The sequence below is a fragment of the Lissotriton vulgaris genome, chromosome 9 (assembly GCF_964263255.1).
Source record: "Lissotriton vulgaris chromosome 9, aLisVul1.2, whole genome shotgun sequence".
NCBI lineage: Eukaryota > Metazoa > Chordata > Amphibia > Caudata > Salamandridae > Lissotriton > Lissotriton vulgaris.
This window is the reverse complement of record NC_141697.1, coordinates 841,801,661-841,823,829: the sequence shown is the minus strand read 5'-3', so window position 1 is coordinate 841,823,829 and position 22,169 is coordinate 841,801,661. Positions and strand designations below refer to the sequence as shown.

General features: G+C 60.6%; 1 protein-coding gene across 1 annotated transcript in view; it reads left to right on the top strand.

The window, feature by feature from the left end:
• ATG2A (autophagy related 2A) overlaps positions 1-22,169 on the top strand; it is a 2,120,972-nt gene that overhangs the window by 680,612 nt on the left and 1,418,191 nt on the right. The window contains exon 11 of the mRNA XM_086939522.1: positions 127-385. Within this exon, the coding sequence (XP_086795648.1) occupies positions 127-385 (259 nt within the window). The remainder of the gene's footprint in view (positions 1-126; positions 386-22,169) is intronic.

The following is a 22,169-nucleotide window of genomic DNA, read 5'->3' as shown; positions in this document are numbered from 1 at the left end:
TTTTCCCATTTACATGTGATTCAGATAGGTTGAAGTGTGTTATCATAAGAGAAAAGAACAGAAAATAATTGTCAACTTTCCAAAATGACTAAAAACTATTTTTCAATGAATTCTGTTATGTTTTAGGTAAAGCTGATCCTCCACTGATCCTTGAGGCCCTCCGCCCTCAAATGCTGCTGAAACTAACCCTTGGTGGTCTCACCCTAACCCTCCTCCACCAATACCTAGAGTCAAACCAGACCGATTCCAAGGCACCAATGTTTGGCCAGCTTACAAGCCATTTCTTCACTGAGCTAGCCTACTTCAAGGACACTGCATTCAGCGGGCGGGACTTCCAGCACCTTCGGCAGCAGTTTGAGAAGGCTATCCCTTGCAGTCACCTCAGGTACTGTACTGTAGAACGTCAACCCGCTTTGGAACACTTAATGATTTCTGGTAATGGTTACACAATGGTAACCTAGCTACTGCAATAACCTATACACAATATGTTGGGGAGAGGTGTTTGAAACTTAGGACCTGGCTTCTGCTTACATAGTGAGAAGTATGTAGTGAGAAAATGCTAGCAGGTAATTCAGTTGAATTTCTGAGGTATTTCTCTCTTCATCTTTTCACTTAATCCACCATGCTGGATCTCTTAGAGAAAGTGTAGAGGGAAGATCTCCTAGAAAGACAAACCGTGTTTATTCTCCCCCCTCCCGTTTCTTTTCCCCCGCCCAATCCCTCCTCTTTCTTCTCCGCCCCGCCCTCCCCATCCTGTTTCCCCCCCCAACTCCTATCATGTTTCCCCCGCCTGCCCCATCCTGTGTTGCCCACATGCCTGACCCCATTCTGTGTCCCCCCATGCCTGCCTCTTCCCATTTCCTCCCCATGTCCACCCCATCCTGTTACTTCGCCCGCCAACCCCATCCTGCTTGTTCCCCTTGCCCACTCCATCCTGTTTGTTCTCCCACCCACCCTCCCCATCCTGTTTCTTCGCCCGCCCTGTTTCTTCCCCCCTGCCCGCCCCATTTTGTTTCTTCCCACCTGCCACCTCTATCTTGTTTCTTCCCCCTGCCAGCCCCATCCTGTTTCTTTCTCCCCTCCGGCTCCATCCTGTTTCTGAGCCCCCTCCGCCCCATCCTGTTTATTCCCCTCCATCCAGTTTCTTCCCCCCAACCCGCTCCATTCGGTTTCTTCCCCCGCCTGTCCCATCCTGTTTATTCCTCCCTGCCTGCCCCCATCCTGTTTATACCCCCGCCTGCCCCATCCTGTTTCTCCTCCTGGCCCGCCCCATGCTGTTTCTCCCCCACCCCATCCTGTTTCTTAACCATCCTGTTTCTTCCTCCCACCAGCCTCTTCCTGTTTGTCCCCCCACCCGCCTCATCCTGTTTCTTCCACCCCCACCCCATCCTGTTTCTTCCCCCCACCCCATCCTGTTTCTTCCCCCACCCCTCACCATACTGTTTATCCCCACCCCATCCTGTTTCCTACCCCCCACTTATCCTGTTTCTTCCCCCCACCAGGCCTCTTCCTGTTTCTTCCCCCCACCAGGCCTCTTCCTGTTTCTTCCCACTCGCCTCCATCCTGTTTCTGCCCACCCGCCCCATCCTGTTTCTTCCCGCCCGCCCCTTCCTATTTCTTCCCAACGCCCGCCCGCCACATCCTGTTTCTTTCCACCGCCCGACCGCCCCATCCTGTTTAATCCCACCGCCTGCCCGCCCCATCCTGTTTCTTCCCACTGCCCGCCGGCATCCTGTTTCTTCCCACCCGCCCGCCCCATCCTGTTTCTAGCCATCCTGTTTATTAACATCCTGTTTCTAAAACCATTACCGCCCAATCCTGTTTCTTCCCACCCGCCCGCCCCTATCCTGTTTCTTCCCACCCGCCCGCCCCTATCCTGTTTCTTCCCACCCGCCCGCCCCTATCCTGTTTCTTCCCACCCGCCCACCCCTATCCTGTTTCTTCCCACCCGCCCACCCCTATCCTGTTTCTTCCCACCCGCCCACCCCTATCCTGTTTCTTCCCACCCGCCCACCCCTATCCTGTTTCTTCCCACCCGCCCACCCCTATCCTGTTTCTTCCCACCCGCCCACCCCTATCCGTTTTCTTCCTACCCGCTCACCCCTATGCTGTTTCTTCCCACCCGCCCACCCCTATCCTGTTTCTTCCCACCCGCCCACCCCTATCCTGTTTCTTCCCACCCGCCCGCCCCTATCCTGTTCCTTCCCACCCGCCCGCCCCTATCCTGTTTCTTCCCACCCACCCGCCCGCCCCTATCCTGTTTCTTCCCACCCACCCGCCCGCCCCTATCCTGTTTCTTCCCGCCCGCCCCTATCCTGTTTCTTCCCACCCGCCCGCCCCAATCCTGTTTCTTCCCACCCGCCCGCCCCAATCCTGTTTCTTCCCACCCGCCCGCCCCAATCCTGTTTCTTCCCACCCGCCCGCCCCAATCCTGTTTCTTCCCACCCGCCCGCCCCAATCCTGTTTCTTCCCACCCGCCCGCCCCCATCCTGTTTCTTCCCACCCGCCCGCCCCCATCCTGTTTCTTCCCACCCGCCCGCCCCCATCCTGTTTCTTCCCACCCGCCCGCCCCCATCCTGTTTCTTCCCACCCGCCCGCCCCATCCTGTTTCTTCCCACCCGCCCCCATCCTGTTTCTTCCCACCCGCCCGCCCCCATCCTGTTTCTTCCCACCCGCCCGCCCCATCCTGTTTCTTCCCACCCGCCCCCATCCTGTTTCTTCCCACCCGCCCGCCCCCATCCTGTTTCTTCCCACCGCCCGCCCCCATCCTGTTTCTTCCCACCGCCCGCCCCCATCCTGTTTTTTCCCACCCGCCCGCCCCATCCTGTTTTTTCCCACCCGCCCGCCCCCATCCTGTTTTTTCCCACCCGCCCGCCCCATCCTGTTTTTTCCCACCCGCCCGCCCCCATCCTGTTTTTTCCCACCCGCCCGCCCCCATCCTGTTTTTTCCCACCCGCCCGCCCCCATCCTGTTTTTTCCCACCCGCCCGCCCCATCCTGTTTTTTCCCACCCGCCCGCCCCCATCCTGTTTTTTCCCACCCGCCCGCCCCCATCCTGTTTTTTCCCACCCGCCCGCCCCCATCCTGTTTTTTCCCACCCGCCCGCCCCCATCCTGTTTTTTCCCACCCGCCCGCCCCCATCCTGCTTTTTCCCACCCGCCCGCCCCCATCCTGCTTTTTCCCACCCGCCCGCCCCCATCCTGTTTTTTCCCACCCGCCCGCCCCCATCCTGTTTTTTCCCACCCGCCCGCCCCCATCCTGTTTTTTCCCACCCGCCCGCCCCCATCCTGTTTTTTCCCACCCGCCCGCTCCCATCCTGTTTTTTCCCACCCGCCCGCCCCATCCTGTTTTTTCCCACCCGCCCGCATCCTGTTTTTTCCCACCCGCCCGCCCCATCCTGTTTTTTCCCACCCGCCTGCCCCATCCTGTTTTTTCCCACCCGCCCGCCCCCATCCTGTTTTTTCCCACTCGCCCGCCCCCATCCTGTTTTTTCCCACCCGCCCGCCCCATCCTGTTTTTTCCCACCCGCCCGCCCCATCCTGTTTTTTACCACCAGCCCGCCCCATCCTGTTTTTTCCCACCTGCCCGCTCCATCCTGTTTTTTTGCATCCTGTTTCTTCCTACCCGCCCGCCCCCATCCTGTTTTTTCCCACCCGCCCGCTCCATCCTGTTTCTTGCCACCCGCCCGCCCCATCCTGTTTCTTTCCACCCGCCCGCCCCCATCCTGTTTCTTCCCACCCGCCCGCCCCCATCCTGTTTCTTCCCACCCGCCCGCCCCCATCCTGTTTCTTCCCACCCGCCCGCCCCCATCCTGTTTCTTCCCACCCGCCCGCCCCCATCCTGTTTCTTCCCACCCGCCCGCCCCCATCCTGTTTCTTCCCACCCGCCCGCCCCCATCATGTTTCTTCCCACCCGCCCGCCCCCATCCTGTTTCTTCCCACCCGCCCGCCCCATCCTGTTTCTTCCCACCCGCCCGCCCCCATCCTGTTTCTTCCCACCCGCCCGCCCCCATCCTGTTTCTTCCCACCCGCCCGCCCCCATCCTGTTTCTTCCCATCCCGCCCGCCCCATCCTGTTTCTTCCCACCCGCCCGCCCCCATCCTGTTTCTTCCCACCCGCCCGCCCCCATCCTGTTTCTTCCCACCCGCCCGCCCCATCCTGTTTCTTCCCACCCGCCCGCCCCATCCTGTTTCTTCCCACCCGCCCGCCCCCATCCTGTTTCTTCCCACCCGCCCGCCCCATCCTGTTTCTTCCCACCCGCCCGCCCCATCCTGTTTCTTCCCACCCGCCTGCCACCCTCCTGTTTCTACCCGCCCGCCCCATCCTTTTTTTTCCCACCCCCCGCCCCTCCTGTTTCTTCCCACCTGCCCGCCCCCTCCTGTTTCATCCCACCCGCCCGCCCCCCTCCTGTTTCATCCCACCCGCCCGCCCCCCTCCTGTTTCTACCCACCCGCCCGCCCCCATCCTGTTACTTCCCACCCGCCCGCCCCATCCTGTTTCTTCCCACCCGCCCGCCCCCATCCGGTTTCTTCCCACCCGCCCGCCCCCATCCTGTTTCTTCCCACCCGCCCGCCCATTCCTGTTTCTTCCCACCAGCCCGCCCCATCCTGTTTCTTCCCACCAGCCCACCCCCATCCTATTTCTTCCCACCCACCCGCCCCCATCCTGTTTCTTCCCACCCGCCCACCCCCATCCTGTTTCTTCCCACCCACCCGCCCCCATCCTGTTTCTTCCTACCCGCCCGCCCCATCCTGTTTCTTCCCACCCGCCCGCCCCCATCCTGTTTCTTCCCACCCGCCCGCCCCCATCCTGTTTCTTCCCACCCGCCCGCCCCCATCCTGTTTCTTCCCACCCGCCCGCCCCCATCCTGTTTCTTCCCACCCGCCCGCCCCCATCCTGTTTCTTCCCACCCGCCCGCCCCCATCCTGTTTCTTCCCACCCGCCCGCCCCCATCCTGTTTCTTCCCACCCGCCCGCCCCATCCTGTTTCTTCCCACCCGCCCGCCCCATCCTGTTTCTTCCCATCCGCCCGCCACCCTCCTGTTTTTTCCCACCCCCGCCCCTCCTGTTTCTTCCCACCCGCCCGCCGCCTCCTGTTTCATCCCACCCGCCCCCCTCCTGTTTCTTCCCACCCGCCCGCCCCCATCCTGTTTCTTCCCACCCGCCCGCCCCCATCCTGTTTCTTCCCACCCGCCCGCCCCCATCCTGTTTCTTCCCACCCGCCCGCCCCCATCCTGTTTCTTCCCATCCCGCCCGCCCCATCCTGTTTCTTCCCACCCGCCTGCCCCCATCCTGTTTCTTCCCACCCGCCCGCCCCATCCTGTTTCTTCCCACCCGCCCGCCCCATCCTGTTTCTTCCCACCCGCCCGCCCCATCCTGTTTCTTCCCACCCGCCTGCCACCCTCCTGTTTCTTCCCGCCCGCCCCATCCTGTTTCTTCCCACCTGCCCGCCCCCTCCTGTTTCTTCCCACCTGCCCGCCCCCTCCTGTTTCTTCCCACCAGCCCGCCCCCCTCCTGTTTCTTAACCCTCCTGTTTCTTCCCACCCGCCCGCCCCCCTCCTGTTTCATCCCACCCGCCCGCCCCCCTCCTGTTTCATCCCACCCGCCCGCCCCCCTCCTGTTTCAACCCGCCCGCCCCCCTCCTGTTTCTACCCACCCGCCCGCCCCCATCCTGTTACTTCCCACCCGCCCGCCCCATCCTGTGTCTTCCCACCCGCCCGCCCCCCTCCTGTTTCAACCCACCCGCCCGCCCCCCTCCTGTTTCATCCCACCCGCCCGCCCCCCTCCTGTTTCAACCCGCCCGCCCCCCTCCTGTTTCTTCCCACCTGCCCGCCCCCTCCTGTTTCTTCCCACCTGCCCGCCCCCTCCTGTTTCTTCCCACCAGCCCGCCCCCTCCTGTTTCTTAACCCTCCTGTTTCTTCCCACCCGCCCGCCCCCTCCTGTTTCATCCCACCCGCCCGCCCCCCTCCTGTTTCATCCCACCCGCCCGCCCCCCTCCTGTTTCAACCCGCCCGCCCCCCTCCTGTTTCTTCCCACCTGCCCACCCCCTCCTGTTTCTTCCCACCTGCCCGCCCCCTCCTGTTTCTTCCCACCAGCCCGCCCCCCTCCTGTTTCTTAACCCTCCTGTTTCTTCCCACCCGCCCGCCCCCCTCCTGTTTCATCCCACCCGCCCGCCCCCCTCCTGTTTCATCCCACCCGCCCGCCCCCCTCCTGTTTCAACCCGCCCGCCCCCCTCCTGTTTCTACCCACCCGCCTGCCCCTATCCTGTTTCTTTCCACCCGCCCGCCCCTATCCTTTTTCTTTCCACCCGCCCGCCCCTATCCTGTTTCTTTCCACCCGCCCGCCCCCATCCTGTTTCTTTCCACCCGCCCGCCCCCATCCTGTTTCTTCCCACCAGCCCGCCCCATCCGGTTTCTTACCACCCGCCCGCCCCCGCCCGCCCCTATCCTGTTTCTTTCCACCCGCCCGCCCCCATCCTTTTTCTTTCCACCCGCCCGCCCCTCCCCTGTTTCTTCCCACCCGCCCGCCCCTCTCCTGTTTCTTCCCACCCGCCCACCCCTATCCTGTTTCTTCCCACCCGCCCACCCCTATCCTGTTTCTTCCCACCCGCCCACCCCTATCCTGTTTCTTCACACCCGCCCACCCCTATCCTGTTTCTTCCCGCCCGCCCCTATCCTGTTTCTTCCCACCTGCCCGCCCCTATCCTGTTTCTTCCCACCCGCCCGCCCCTATCCTGTTTCTTACCACCCGCCCGCCCCTATCCTGTTTCTTACCACCCGCCCGCCCCTATCCTGTTTCTTCCCACCCGCCCGCCCCTATCCTGTTTTTTCCCACCCGCCCGCCCCATCCTGTTTCTTCCCACCCGCCCGCCCCATCCTGTTTCTTCCCACCCGCCCGCCCCATCATGTTTTTTCCCACCCCCCGCCCCTCCTGTTTATTCCCGCCCGCCCCCTCCTGTTTCTTCCCACCCGCCCGCCCCCCTTTTGTTTCTTCCCGCCCGCCCCCTCCTGTTTCTTCCCGCCCGCCCCCCTCCTGTTTCTTCCCGCCCGCCCCCCTCCTGTTTCTTCCCGCCCGCCCCCTCCTGTTTCTTCCCGCCCGCCCCCTTCCTGTTTCTTCCCACCCGCCCGCCCCCTTCCTGTTTCTTCCCACCCGCCCCCATCCTGTTTCTTCCCACCCGCCCCCATCCTGTTTCTTCCCACCCCCGCTCCATCCTGTTTCTTCCCGCCCGCCCCATCCTGTTTCTTCCCACCCGCCCAATCCTGTTTCTTAATATCCTGTTTCTTCCCACCCGCCTCTATCCTGTTTCTTCCCACCCACCCGCCCGCCCCATCCTGTTTCTTAACCACCCACCCCCCTGCCGTTTCTTCCCACCCGCCCCCCCTCCTGTTTCTTCCCACCCGCCCGCCCCCCTCCTGTTTCTTCCCACCCGCCCGCCCCCCTCCTGTTTCTTCCCACCCGCCCGCCCCCCCTCCTGTTTTTTCCCACCCGCCCCCCTCCTGTTTCTTCCCACCCGCCCGCCCCCCTCCTGTTTCTTCCCACCCGCCCCCTCCTGTTTCTTCCCACCCACCCGCCCCCTCCTGTTTCTTCCCACCCGCCCCATCCTGTTTCTTCCCACCCGTCTGCCCCATCCTGTTTCTTCCCGCCCGCCCTATCCTGTTTCTTCCCACCCGCCCCATCCTGTTTCTTAATATCCTGTTTCTTCCCACCCGCCCGCCCCTATCCTGTTTCTTCCCAACCGCCCGCCCCTATCCTGTTTCTTCCCACCCGCCCGCATCCTGTTTCTTAATATTCTGTTTCTACTTACCCGTCCGCCCCTATCCTGTTTCTTCCCACCCGCCTGATCCTGTTTCTTCCCACCCGCCCGCCCCTATCCTGTTTCTTCCCACCCGCCCGTATCCTGTTTCTTCCCACCCGCCCGCCCCTATCCTGTTTCTCTCCACCCGCCCGCCCCTATCCTGTTTCTTTCCACCCGCCCACCCCTATCCTGTTTCTTTCCACCCCATCCAGTTTCTTCCCACCCGCCTGCCGAATCCTGTTTCTACCCACCCTCCCGCCCCCCATCCTGTTTCTTAATATCCTGTTTCTTCCCACCCGCCCCTATCCTGTTTCTTACCACCCACCTGCCCGCCCCTATCCTGTTTCTTCCCACCCACCCGCCCGCCCCATCCTGTTTCTTCCCACCCGCCCGCCCCCATCCTGTTTTTTCCCACCCGCCCGCCCCCATCCGGTTTCTTCCCACCCGCCCGCCCCCATCCGGTTTCTTCCCACCCGCCCGCCCCCATCCTGTTTCTTCCCACCCGCCCGCCCCCATCCTGTTTCTTCCCACCCGCCCGCCCCCATCCTGTTTCTTCCCACCCGCCCGCCCCCATCCTGTTTCTTCCCACCCGCCCGCCCCATCCTGTTTCTTCCCACCCGCCCGCCCCATCCTGTTTCTTCCCACCCGCCCGCCCTAACCTGTTTCTTCCCAACCGCCCGCCCCATCCTATTTCTTCCCACACGCCCGCCCCATCCTGTTTTTTCCCACCCCCCGCCCCCTCCTGTTTCTTCCCGCCCGCCCCCCTCCTGTTTCTTCCCACCCGCCCGCCCCCTTCCTGTTTCTTCCCACCGCCCCATCCTGTTTCTTCCCACCCGCCCCATCCTGTTTCTTAATATCCTGTTTCTTCCCACCGCCTCTATCCTGTTTCTTCCCACCGCCCCCATCCTGTCTCTTCCCACCCGCCCGCTCCATCCTGTTTCTTCCCGCCCGCCCCATCCTGTTTCTTCCCACCCGCCCCCCCTCCTGTTTCTTCCCACCAGCCCCCCATCCTGTTTCTTCCCACCCGCCCCCCTCCTGTTTCTTTCCACCTGCCCGCCCCCCTCCTGTTTCTTCCCACCCACCCGCCCCCCTCCTGTTTCTTCCCACCCGCCCGCCCCCTCCTGTTTCTTCCCACCCGCCCGCCCCCCTCCTGTTTCTTCCCACCCGCCCGCCCCCCTCCTGTTTCTTCCCACCCGCCCGCCCCCCTCCTGTTTCTTCCCACCCACCCGCCCCCTCCTGTTTCATCCCACCCGCCCCCTCTTGTTTCATCCCACCCGCCCCCTCCTGTTTCTTCCCACCCGCCCCCATCCTGTTTCTTCCCACCCGCCTGCCCCATCCTGTTTCTTCCCACCCGCCCCATCCTGTTTCTTAATATCCTGTTTCTTCCCACCCGCCTCTATCCTGTTTCTTTCCACCCGCCCGCCCCTATCCTGTTTCTTCCCACCCGCCCGCCCCTATCCTGTTTCTTCCCACCCGCCCGCCCCTATCCTGTTTCTTCCCACCCGGCCGCATCCTGTTTCTTGCCACCCGCCTGCCCCATCCTGTTTCTTCCCGCCCGCCCCATCCTGTTTCTTCCCACCCGCCCCATCCTGTTTCTTAATATCCTGTTTCTTCCCACCCGCCTCTATCCTGTTTCTTTCCACCCGCCCGCCCCTATCCTGTTTCTTCCCACCCGCCCGCCCCTATCCTGTTTCTTCCTACCCGCCCGCCCCTATCCTGTTTCTTCCCACCCGCCCGCCCCTATCCTGTTTCTTCCCACCCGCCCGCCCCTATCCTGTTTCTTCCCACCCGCCCGCCCCTATCCTGTTTCTTCCCACCCGCCTGCCCCTATCCTGTTTCTTTCCACCCGCCCGCCCCTATCCTTTTTCTTTCCACCCGCCCGCCCCTATCCTGTTTCTTTCCACCCGCCCGCCCCCATCCTGTTTCTTCCCACCCGCCCGCCCCCATCCGGTTTCTTCCCACCCGCCCACCCCCATCCGGTTTCTTCCCACCCGCCCGCCCCATCCGGTTTCTTCCCACCCGCCCGCCCCATCCGGTTTCTTCCCACCAGCCTGCCCCCATCTTGTTTCTTCCCACCAGCCCGCCCCCATCCTGTTTCTTCCCACCTGCCCGCCCCATCCTGTTTCTTCCTACCTGCCCGCCCCCATCCTGTTTCTTCCCACCCGCCCGCCCCCATCCTGTTTCTTCCCACCCGCCCGCCCCCATCCTGTTTCTTCCCACCCGCCCGCCCCCATCCTGTTTCTTCCCACCCGCCCGCCCCATCCTGTTTCTTCCCACCCGCCCGCCCCCATCCTGTTTCTTCCCACCCGCCCGCCCCCATCCTGTTTCTTCCCACCCGCCCGCCCCCATCCTGTTTCTTCCCGCCCGCCTCCCTCCTGTTTCTTCCCGCCCACCCCCCTCCTGTTTCTTCCCCCCCGCCCGCCTCCTGTTTCTTCCCACCCGCCCGCCCCCTTCCTGTTTCTTCCCACCCGCCCCCTTCCTGTTTCTTCCCACCCGCCCCCATCCTGTCTCTTCCCACCCGCCCGCCCCATCCTGTTTCTTCCCGCCCGCCCCCATCTGGTTTCTTCCCACCCGCCCGCCCCCTTCCTGTTTCTTCCCACCCGCCCCCATCCTGTCTCTTCCCACCCGCCCGCCCCATCCTGTTTCTTCCCGCCCGCCCCCATCCTGTGTCTTCCCACCCGCCCCATCCTGTTTCTTAATATCCTGTTTCTTCCCACCCGCCTCTATCCTGTTTCTTCCCACCCACCCTCCCGCCCCATCCTGTTTCTTCCCACCCGCCCCCCCTCCTGTTTCTTCCCACCCGCCCCCCCTCCTGTTTCTTTCCACCCGCCCGCCCCCTCCTGTTTCTTCCCACCCGCCCGCCCCCTCCTGTTTCTTCCCACCCGCCCGCCCCCTCCTGTTTCTTCCCACCCGCCCGCCCCCTCCTGTTTCTTCCCACCTGCCCGCCCCCCTCCTGTTTCTTCCCACCCACACGCCCCCCTCCTGTTTCTTCCCACCCGCCCGCCCGCCCCCCTCCTGTTTCTTCCCACCCACCCGCCCCTCCTGTTTTTTCCCACCCGCCCCTTCCTGTTTTTTCCCACCCGCCCCTTCCTGTTTTTTCCCACCCGCCCCCTCCTGTTTCTTCCCACCTGCCCCATCCTGTTTCTTCCCACCCGCCTGCCCCATCCTGTTTCTTCCCGCCCGCCCCATCCTGTTTCTTCCCACCCGCCCCATCCTGTTTCTTAATATCCTGTTTCTTCCCACCCGCCCGCCCCTATCCTGTTTCTTCCCACCCGCCCGCCCCTATCCTGTTTCTTCCCACCCGGCTGCATCCTGTTTCTTAATATCCTGTTTCTTCCTACCCGCCCGCCCCTATCCTGTTTCTTCCCGCCCGCCCCTATCCTGTTTCTTCCCACCCGCCCGCCCCTATCCTGTTTCTTCCCACCCACCCGCCCCTATCCTGTTTCTTCCCACCCACCCGCCCCTATCCTGTTTCTTTCCACCCGCCCGCCCCTATCCTGTTTCTTTCCACCCGCCCGCCCCTATCCTGTTTTTTTCTACCCGCCCACCCCTATCCTGTTTCTTTCCACCCCATCCAGTTTCTTCCCACCCGCCTGCTGAATCCTGTTTCTACCCACCCTCCCGCCCGCCCATCCTGTTTCTTCCCGCCCACCCCCCTCCTGTTTCTTCCCACCCGCCCGCCCCCTTCCTGTTTCTTCCCACCGCCCCATCCTGTTTCTTCCCACCCGCCCCATCCTGTTTCTTAATATCCTGTTTCTTCCCACCCGCCTCTATCCTGTTTCTTCCCACCGCCCCCATCCTGTCTCTTCCCACCCGCCCGCTCCATCCTGTTTCTTCCCGCCCGCCCCATCCTGTTTCTTCCCACCCGCCCCCCCTCCTGTTTCTTCCCACCAGCCCCCCCTCCTGTTTCTTCCCACCCGCCCCCCCTCCTGTTTCTTTCCACCTGCCCGCCCCCCTCCTGTTTCTTCCCGACCTGTTTCTTCCCACCCGCCCGCCCCCCTCCTGTTTCTTCCCACCCGCCCGCCCCCCTCCTGTTTCTTCCCACCCACCCGCCCCCTCCTGTTTCATCCCACCTGCCCCCTCCTGTTTCTTCCCACCCGCCCCCATCCTGTTTCTTCCCACCCGCCTGCCCCATCCTGTTTCTTCCCGCCTGCCCCATCCTGTTTCTTCCCACCCGCCCCATCCTGTTTCTTAATATCCTGTTTCTTCCCACCCGCCTCTATCCTGTTTCTTTCCACCCGCCCGCCCCTATCCTGTTTCTTCCCACCCGCCCGCCCCTATCCTGTTTCTTCCCACCCGGCCGCATCCTGTTTCTTACCACCCGCCTGCCCCATCCTGTTTCTTCCCGCCCGCCCCATCCTGTTTCTTCCCACCCGCCCCATCCTGTTTCTTAATATCCTGTTTCTTCCCACCCGCCTCTATCCTGTTTCTTTCCACCCACCCGCCCCTATCCTGTTTCTTCCCACCCGCCCGCCCCTATCCTGTTTCTTCCTACCCGCCCGCCCCTATCCTGTTTCTTCCCACCCGCCCGCCCCTATCCTGTTTCTTCCCACCCGCCCGCCCCTATCCTGTTTCTTCCCACCCGCCCGCCCCTATCCTGTTTCTTCCCACCCGCCCGCCCCTATCCTGTTTCTTCCCACCCGCCTGCCCCTATCCTGTTTCTTTCCACCCGCCCGCCCCTATCCTTTTTCTTTCCACCCGCCCGCCCCTATCCTGTTTCTTTCCACCCGCCCGCCCCCATCCTGTTTCTTCCCACCCGCCCGCCCCCATCCGGTTTCTTCCCACCCGCCCGCCCCCATCCGGTTTCTTCCCACCCGCCCGCCCCCATCCGGTTTCTTCCCACCCGCCCGCCCCCATCCGGTTTCTTCCCACCCGCCCGCCCCATCCGGTTTTTTCCCACCAGCCTGCCCCCATCTTGTTTCTTCCCACCAGCCCGCCCCCATCCTGTTTCTTCCCACCTGCCCGCCCCATCCTGTTTCTTCCTACCCGCCCGCCCCCATCCTGTTTCTTCCCACCCGCCCGCCCCCATCCTGTTTCTTCCCACCCGCCCGCCCCATCCTGTTTCTTCCCACCCGCCCGCCCCATCCTGTTTCTTCCCACCCGCCCGCCCCCATCCTGTTTCTTCCCACCCGCCCGCCCCCATCCTGTTTCTTCCCACCCGCCCGCCCCCATCCTGTTTCTTCCCACCCGCCCGCCCCCATCCTGTTTCTTCCCGCCCGCCTCCCTCCTGTTTCTTCCCGCCCACCCCCCTCCTGTTTCTTCCCACCCGCCCGCCCCCTTCCTGTTTCTTCCCACCCGCCCGCCCCCTTCCTGTTTCTTCCCACCCGCCCCCATCCTGTCTCTTCCCACCCACCCGCCCCATCCTGTTTCTTCCCGCCCGCCCCCATCTGGTTTCTTCCCACCCGCCCGCCCCCTTCCTGTTTCTTCCCACCCGCCCCCATCCTGTCTCTTCCCACCCGCCCGCCCCATCCTGTTTCTTCCCGCCCGCCCGCCCCCATCCTGTTTCTTCCCACCCGCCCCATCCTGTTTCTTAATATCCTGTTTCTTCCCACCCGCCTCTATCCTGTTTCTTCCCACCCACCCTCCCGCCCCATCCTGTTTCTTCCCACCCGCCCCCCCTCCTGTTTCTTCCCACCCGCCCCCCTCCTGTTTCTTCCCACCCGCCCGCCCCCTCCTGTTTCTTCCCACCCGCCCGCCCCCTCCTGTTTCTTCCCACCCGCCCGCCCCCTCCTGTTTCTTCCCACCCGCCCGCCCCCTCCTGTTTCTTCCCACCTGCCCGCCCCCCTCCTGTTTCTTCCCACCCACACGCCCCCCTCCTGTTTCTTCCCACCCACACGCCCCCCTCCTGTTTCTTCCCACCCGCCCGCCCGCCCCCCTCCTGTTTCTTCCCACCCACCCGCCCCTCCTGTTTTTTCCCACCCGCCCCTTCCTGTTTTTTCCCACCCGCCCCCTCCTGTTTCTTCCCACCTGCCCCATCCTGTTTCTTCCCACCCGCCTGCCCCATCCTGTTTCTTCCCGCCCGCCCCATCCTGTTTCTTCCCACCCGCCCCATCCTGTTTCTTAATATCCTGTTTCTTCCCACCCGCCCGCCCCTATCCTGTTTCTTCCCACCCGCCCGCCCCTATCCTGTTTCTTCCCACCCGGCTGCATCCTGTTTCTTAATATCCTGTTTCTTCCTACCCGCCCGCCCCTATCCTGTTTCTTCCCGCCCGCCCCTATCCTGTTTCTTCCCACCCGCCCGCCCCTATCCTGTTTCTTCCCACCCGCCCGCCCCTATCCTGTTTCTTTCCACCCGCCCGCCCCTATCCTGTTTCTTTCCACCCGCCCGCCCCTATCCTGTTTTTTTCCACCCGCCCACCCCTATCCTGTTTCTTTCCACCCCATCCAGTTTCTTCCCACCTGCCTGCTGAATCCTGTTTCTACCCACCCTCCCGCCCGCCCATCCTGTTTCTTACCACCCGCCCGATCCTGTGTTTTTTCCACCCACCCGCTCCATCCCGTTTCCTCGCGCCCCCTCATCCTGTTTCTTCCCACCCACCAGCCCCATCTGTGTTTCTTACCACCCACCAACCCTCATCCGTTTTTCTTACATCCTGTTTCTTCTTGCATCCTGTTTCATCTTGCACGCCCCTACCTATTGCTTTCCCTCCTGAGGACAGGTGAGCGAAGGTGTCTTGATCCCTATCTCACCAATTTGATGCAGGTGAGAAAACTCCCGGAGAAAGTTAGTAGATAGCTTTGAATGCGGACTAATTGATGCTAGATCCCTGGTGAAGCATCACAAGTAGATTTATATTTTGGTAGAATCTCTCAACCTAGATGCATTCCCATACAGCCAAGGCAGGGAATGGAACAAACTGCCTAACACATCCAAACAATCCCCAGTATATACTGATGAAAATGTCTTTGGAAATAAATCAGTGGAGGAAAACTACTCGAAATTCTGTAATCATATCACTAAATTAAGAATAAACATAAGTTATCCTCCCCCTGGTTCTATTATAATTAAAAAATAATGAAGGAAGAGCAGTAAACAAGCTGAAAGAAAGTGGAGGAAGTGCTATGAGGATTTTTTTTTTGTTGAAATCTTTTTATTAGATTTTCTCATAATACGCACCCAAGGGGGGGCAAGGCACAAGATCATTACACATTTTAACATAAGCAGAGGGTATCAAAACCAAACATAGATGTTCATATAGTGATTGTCATGTGTCAGGTAGCTGTAGCCTCATTTGACTGAGCTATGTCCAATGGGAACATGAACACGGTGAGGGGAATTCCGGGTGGAGAGTACAATGGCCTACAGGTTCGCATTCCCTGAAATGCGTGTCAGTAGAGGCATAGGTGGGTGTCGTTCCCGCATGTGTTGTCTCTGGCCCGTAATCTCATGATCAACCCTGGTAAGGAGAAGAGAAAAGGAAACTTGTACCGGCCTCAGAACCGCTGGTTGGAAACAATGGGGAGGTCATGGGGGTGCGGGGAAAACGTCTCCTAGTGTATCGTGTAGTGTTAGATGCGTGTGACTCAGTGGTCCGGGTCAGCGAGCGCAGCGCGCGGGTGGTGTCCGAGGGGAGGGGGGGTGTCAGTCAACGGGGGTGAAATGACCATGTCATGGGGGGGGGGGCGTGTGGCCGTTCCCTCTCGCCTCCCGGGTGGGGGGTTCAAGGGTCTGGTACCTCTGAGGGGGGCCTCGGGGAGGCCTGGGAGCGTGAGGGGGACAGGTCTGGTACGACCTCCGGAGTTGTTTCTTGTTTGAATTGGAAGATCAGCTGGGCCCATTCTAGGGAGATGGGGTTCTTCCGTATTCCCTTCAATTCCTCATCTCGTAGGAGCTCCTCTACTGCTGCTCCCCATTTGCATACCGCCCCTATCCAGGCTGTTTCCGGAGGGCCTGAAGGAGCTCTCCAGTGCATGGCGATCGCTCTTTTTGCCAACAGGAGTGCAAAGGAAGCGATCCTCCATTTCAGCTTCTCAGATTTCTTCCTGCTATAAATTGCCAGCGCACTGACCTCCCAGGATTCTATTTGTGGTAGGTTGACTAACGTGCGGAGAGTCTGATGTATCCTGGTCCAGTATTGGCCCAGGGTGGGGCAATCCCAGAATATGTGCTTGAACGGTGCTGCTGGTAGGCCACACCGCGGGCATTGGAATTGGGTGTCCGGCTAGTAACGTTGTAGCTTATCTGGCGTGAGATAGGCACGGTGGAGGATATTGAATTGTATGTTTTTAAATCTCGCATTTCAGGACACTTTTTTGGTGTATTCCAGGGCGCGCTTCCATTCCGCGTCATGGAACGCTCTACCTGCATTGTCTTCCCAGGACTGCCGCAGGGTGTCTAGGGAGACGTTCGTTAGCTCCCTGATGGCTTTGTAGTGCCATGTTATGAGATGCCTACCGGAGCCCATTCTGAGCATCGTGTGTAGCACTGGGTGCGTAGGTGGTTCCCCATCATGCAGGTCCCAGAATGGTTGCGTGTGCTCTAGGAGTTGTATATACGCGAGGAATTGGCCACGTGGAAGGTCATACCACTCCATCATCTGGTCGTATGTTCGTAGTTGCTCATCCTGGATCAACTCTGCTATTTCAGTCACGCCATGGCCGGTCCAGATTTGTAGGCTCCTGACGGTGAAATGATGATCTCCACGGGGGAGACCCACTAGCGGCAATAATGGGGAGTAGAGCGGTGCGCCCTTGGAGAGTCGATGCACGAGTATCAAGCACTTGCATGCTATAGACACTTGAAGAGGGTGTGTGCAGGATGGTTTGGTGCCTGGTAGAACCAGGCGTCTGATGATCGGGAGAGGTATCCCACCCGCTTCTGTGGTAGTCTCCGCCACGTGTCGTTCTGCTGTCCAGTGGGATAGCCATTGCAATTGTCCCACTAAAAAATACGATTTGAAGGATGGGGCTCCTAGGCCGCCCTCCATGGTGGGCAACTGCAGTTTACTGAGCGCTACTCTGTCGGCTGGCACCCCATATGAGTGCTGTCAGCAGAGTGTCAAGCTCCCGGAAAAAAGATTTAGGTGGGATCACCGGCAGGTTGGCGAAGTGATAGAGCGCCCTGGGCACCATTATCATCTTTGCCAGTGCTACCCGGTCGATGGGCGCCAGGAGTAAAGTTTTCCAGAAGGCTACCGCCGATCGTAGTCCAGATAGCGCCTTGTGGTGGTTGCCTTCGTACAGGTCCACGGGGATTGGTACAGTCGCACCCCCAGTTATCGGGGGGCCGCTCCGCTCCAATGCAGCGTTTTGGGGCCCAGCGACACTGTATGCGGAGCCAAATGGGGGCCGAGCGGGTAGACTGTCGACTTCTCCCAGCTGATCTTGAGTCCTGAGATGGCGCCAAAGGCTTGCAGGGTATCCCAGATTAGGGTAAGGTCTCCCGTCACATCGGGAATGTAGATGAGCAGGTCATCCTCGTACCACGAGACTCAGTGTGTTGTCCCTGCTATCGGTATACCCCATTCGCCTCCCTCGCCTCGCAGTCGTACGACCATAGGTTCGACCGCTAGAGCGAACAGGAGGGGCGAGAGTGGGCACCCCTGCCTAGTGCCCCTTTCAATCGGGTAGGGGGCTGAGACCATTTTACCGATGCGCATTCTAGAGGTTAGTCCCTCATATAGGAGTCGTGTGTAGGCTAGCAGAGTCTGGCCGTAATTTTGTGACTGGAGAACTGCAAACAGGTGCGACCATGTCAGGGTATCAAATGCCTTTTCAAGGTCAAATATTAAGCACGCCGCTCTGGGGTGCCTCTCACTGACGCTGTCTTGGATGTGGAAGAGTCTTCTCAGGTTGTGTGAAGTGTTACGCCCGGGCACGAATCCGCATTGGTCAGAGTGGATTAATGTGGGTATGAGTGGACTATAGCGGTCAGCTAATATTTTTCTCAGGATTTTACAGTCCGCGTTCAGGAGTGTAATGGGTCTGTATGAGAAGGGGTGTGTGGGTTCCCTATGCAGTTTCAGAAATGTTACTGTAACGGATTCCCGAAACGAGGAGGGCAGGATTCCCCTTGATCTGGCCTCCTCGTACGCGAGTGTGAGTTGGGGCACTAACTTTGCTTTGAATTTGCTATAGTACTATGGCGATTTATTTCTGGCGAGTGATCCTATGGCATGTTTGATCTCCGCTGCTGTGATTTTACTATCCAAGTCTCTTTGGTCTTATGGGGATATAGCGGGGAGTCTGTGGACGCCTAGGAAGCACTGTAGTGCGTCGTGTGGTGTCGGTGCGGGGTTGCGGTATATTCCTGCGTAGTATGTGTGAAAGATGTTAAGGATATCATCTTGAGTGTAGTGGAGGCTACCTGTTTCGTCCATCAGTTCGGTGATGGGCTGTGGGTGTGTGTCCTGTTTGGCCATCCGCATTAGGAGGGCTCCAGTCCTGTTACCCTCCTTGTGCATGCGGGTCGCGTATTTACGAAAGTTATATTTTCGTAGGTCCCGGAGCGTCTCCGCGTAGGTCAGTTTCCCCGCCCCTATCTGATCCGGGGTAGCCCTGCTTTGGTCCAAATCGCGAGAAAGGCCCGCCAGGGTCAGCTCTGCCTCGTTCAGTGCCCTCTCCAGTGTACGTCGTACCCCCACGATCTGTTGGATGAAGTGTCCGCGCGCTGTGACCTTATACGCGTCCCATTCTACGCCTCTAGAGGAAGCGGTGCCCGCATTGCATTGGATGTGTTTCCTAATGAATTCTTCGTGTGCGTGGCAAAAGGCTTGGTCAGTGAGGCATTCTTGGGGGAGTCGCCACGTGGGGACCGGGGGGGTTGGGGGGCCGCCAACGTAGCATCACCACGTGCGCGTCGTGGTCAGATATCGTACGTCCGAGGTAGTCGGTATGTTGTATTGTTGGTAGAAGTGTGGAGGAGCACAGGAATCTGTCTAGGTGCACCCCGAGGTTGTGTGGGATAGAATGGAAGGAGTATAATTTGGTCATTGGGTGTCGTGCTCTCCAGGTGTCTATCCGTGTCCAGTGGCTCACCCAGATGCGGAAACTCTCGGTTTGTTTGTGTGCTGGGGAACAGTTGTAGTCCCCTCCCAGTAGCCAGGGTTTTGCAGTATAGCGGGCCAGGACCCCCGTCAGTTCTTCCCAGTACCGGTCTTGTTCTGTGTTGGGGGCGTAGATGCTGCCGATTAAGATGGGTTGGCCTTCCAGTAGGCCGCTAATAAGGGCGTATTGTCCGTTGCAGTCTATCAATCTGGATTGTTCTTTGAATGGCACTTCCGGGTCTAACCCATACGAGCGCTCCTCTCGCGAAGGCCAAGTATTTTGTGGCACATACGAGTCCCCGCCACTTGCGCTGTAGGCGACTGACCTCTAGGTCCGTCGGGTGAATTTCCTGCAGGAGGGCCACCTGCGCTTGTTGACGCTTAATGTAGGCGTAGATGGAATATCTTTTAGACGCTGTGTGCATCCCCCTAACATTCAGTGTAATGACCTTAAGATCCGAGTGTGGCGGTGTGGGGGTCATGATGTAGTTGCGTCATGTAAGGAACGCGTGGGCCACCTGCCCCATCTTCCTCCCCTCTCCCAAGCCCCACCCTCTGCCAGCCCGATGACCTTCTCCCCGAGTCCACACTATCGTAGCCATCACTTGCTTCGTGACTAGGAGTATCAAAACATACAGGATATTGGAATCGTAACTTCAGGAAACATTCCCAACTAGGGGGGCCTATCGCACGGGGCAATACGTCCAAACTGTGAGACATTGCGTTCTTTAGTCCGTCCCTGGGGGTGGCGACCTGGTTTCCTCTGTGGCGCCGCCGGCTCCACTCCCAAGGGAAACGTTTTGTGATCATGAAAGTGTCCCCTGAGTATCGTGTTGGCCGCCAGGGATGCCCGGGGTAGGGGTGTCGGCCCTCCGGCTGTGTCTGAGGCCCGTCCGCCGGTTGAGAGAGCAGCTTCCGAGTGTTGGGTTTCTCGGGATCCAGGCGGCGGGGTGATGTGGGCCCTATGACCATGTCGGGTGTATACCACTTTTATGTTCACTTTTACATCAGCAAGACCAATGTCTGGGGTGTCACTTTCGGGGGAGATTGGGACCCTTCTCGGGAGGCCCGACCATTGCTAGCGTCTTCTTCTGAGCTGAACAGGTGCGGTCCATTGTCAAAGTCCGAAGTTTCTTCCAGCGGACCCAATGCGGCGGCGGCTTGGATTGCCTTTCTGCGTTCCGCTATGATCTGGGAGAGGTCTGGGGATCCCTTCCCCTGCAGGGCGGAACGAGCGCTGAGTTGTGTTAGGGTGATTTTGCGGCTGCGGCTGCGGCCACGTCGTCGTAGCTCAGTTGGGGTGGTTTGCGAGCCCGTTGGCTCCCCGGGGCGCGGAGTGTGCAGTTCCGCCCAGGTGTCCGCGTCTTTTGGGTCAGTGAAGAAGTGTGTGGCGCCCTCATGAATCACCTTGAGCTTGACTGGAAACAGTAGGGCATATTGAATGTTCTTTTGTCGGAGTGTCCGCTTTACCGCTTGAAAGGTGGCTCTTTGTTGTTGGACCACCTGGGAGTAGTCGGGGAAAGAGCATGACTTGTTTGTCTTCCACCTGCAGCCGACCGTGTGCCCTGGCCGCTCGAAGGATTGCGTCTCTGTCTCTGAAGTGGAGGAGTTTCAGGAGGAACGGCCTCTGGGTAGGCCCGGTTTTGGCTTGCGTGCCGGGACCCGGTGCGCCCTCTCCACCGAGAAGTAGGGAGTTAGATCTGTGGATGGTGTGAAGGACGTGATCCAGTCGGTGATGTATTGTACGGGTTCCGCCCCCTCCGGCAAGTTCATGATTTGGATGGTGCTCCTTCGGGAGCGTCCCTCCAAGTCGTCCGCCTTGTACTCCAGGGCTTTGAGCCTAGATTGTAGGTCCGCGATGTCACGATGATGTTGTTGTACTTGTGGTTGGAGCGTCTGCAAGGCTTGTTCCCCCTGAGACACTTTGTCCGATAATTTTTTATGATCATCGCGGAGAAGATTAAGGTCCGTCGCCAAGGAATTGAACTTCTGTTCCATCGTCACTCTTGAGTGTTCTATCGCCGCCAACACTTGGTCCAGTTTTCTGGACGTGGGATCCATCTTGTCCTGGACGTCCTGTTGCGAAGTTTGTGGCTGTTTGATTTTGTGGCTTCTGGGATTCGGCGCCTTGTATGGAAGGTGTTGGTCGGCGACCCATTGCGGGAGGCGTGGGGGTCCCTATAGTCCTGGCACTCTTGGGGTGGTGAGCGCGGACTCCGCTTTATGTGTGGAACATTCGGGTCCAATTGGGCTTCACCAGTAATGGGGGCTGTTCCCAGTCGCAATCCGTTTGGGTCCCACGGGTGTCGGATGGGGAGAACCCCCGGTGGTTGGGGTATCCCGTGGATCTTGGGGCGGAGGTATTGCAAGCCTGCACCGGCGTCTCACCAGGTGATCCTATGGAGGCAGTGTTGGGTTGTGGATGTCCTCCGCGTTCGCTCCCCCCCCCTTCCCTCAGTGTTCCGGGGGCCACGATGTGGACATCCTCCGTATGCCTCACAGTGTTTTGGGGGTCACAATGCAGATGAAGGGCTCACCAGGGGGAGATCCGCACAAGCGTCTTCGGTTTCAGAGGCGGGATGGGTCTGTCCTGTTTACTCGGGCCGTCGAGGCGCCGCAAGCGTCAGCAGGTACTGGGGTGTGTGGTGCACTCTCCCTCCCTCGGTTGTCTCCCCACCTCCCCTGTCACACCGCGGAGGGTGTCTGGTCAAGGAGGTCCACCGCCACTCCCACCTCGGGGGTCAGGCTTGCTCCGCAAGTGTCTTCGAGCGGGTCGCCACTCGGAACCTCCACTCGTGCCGCAGTCTGCAGTGTCTGATGTGGTCAACCGCCACGTCGGGCAGCTCGCGCTCCTCCCGGGGGCAACTCTGTGGATGGGCAGGTCCCTGCCGCGGGGTGTCTTGCCGGAGGGGGGGGCTCGCTGGGTAGCTCACGATCGCGCTCCGGCCCCCACTTTTCTGCGCTGGTGGCAGCGCTACGGGTGGGCAGAGTCCCTGTCGCGGGATGTCTTGCTGGTGAGGGGTTCGCTGGGTAGGTCCGGATCGCGCTCCGGCCCCCCCGCTCTCTGCGCTGGTTGCAGCGGCCCCTCACCCGTTCACCGCCGATCCGCGGTGCCGTCCGCTGGTGTCTCGCCGGTGTTGCGAACCCCCTGCTCCTGGGTAGCGGGATCAAGTGGCTTCCCCATGGCTCCGTCCCACCGCGGCTCCTTTTCACTGCCTGGCCGCCATTTTGATCGCGCACGCCCGGTAGGCGCTCCACGGCTCGGAGGGCGCGTTGTGGGTCATTATGCCGGAATTTGAAGTCAGCCGGGCCGTCCCAAAGGGCTCCGACGGCCAGACCTGGTCACATTTTCCGCGTGGCTGCAAGGGGGTTCTCGTGTCAGGCCTTAGGAG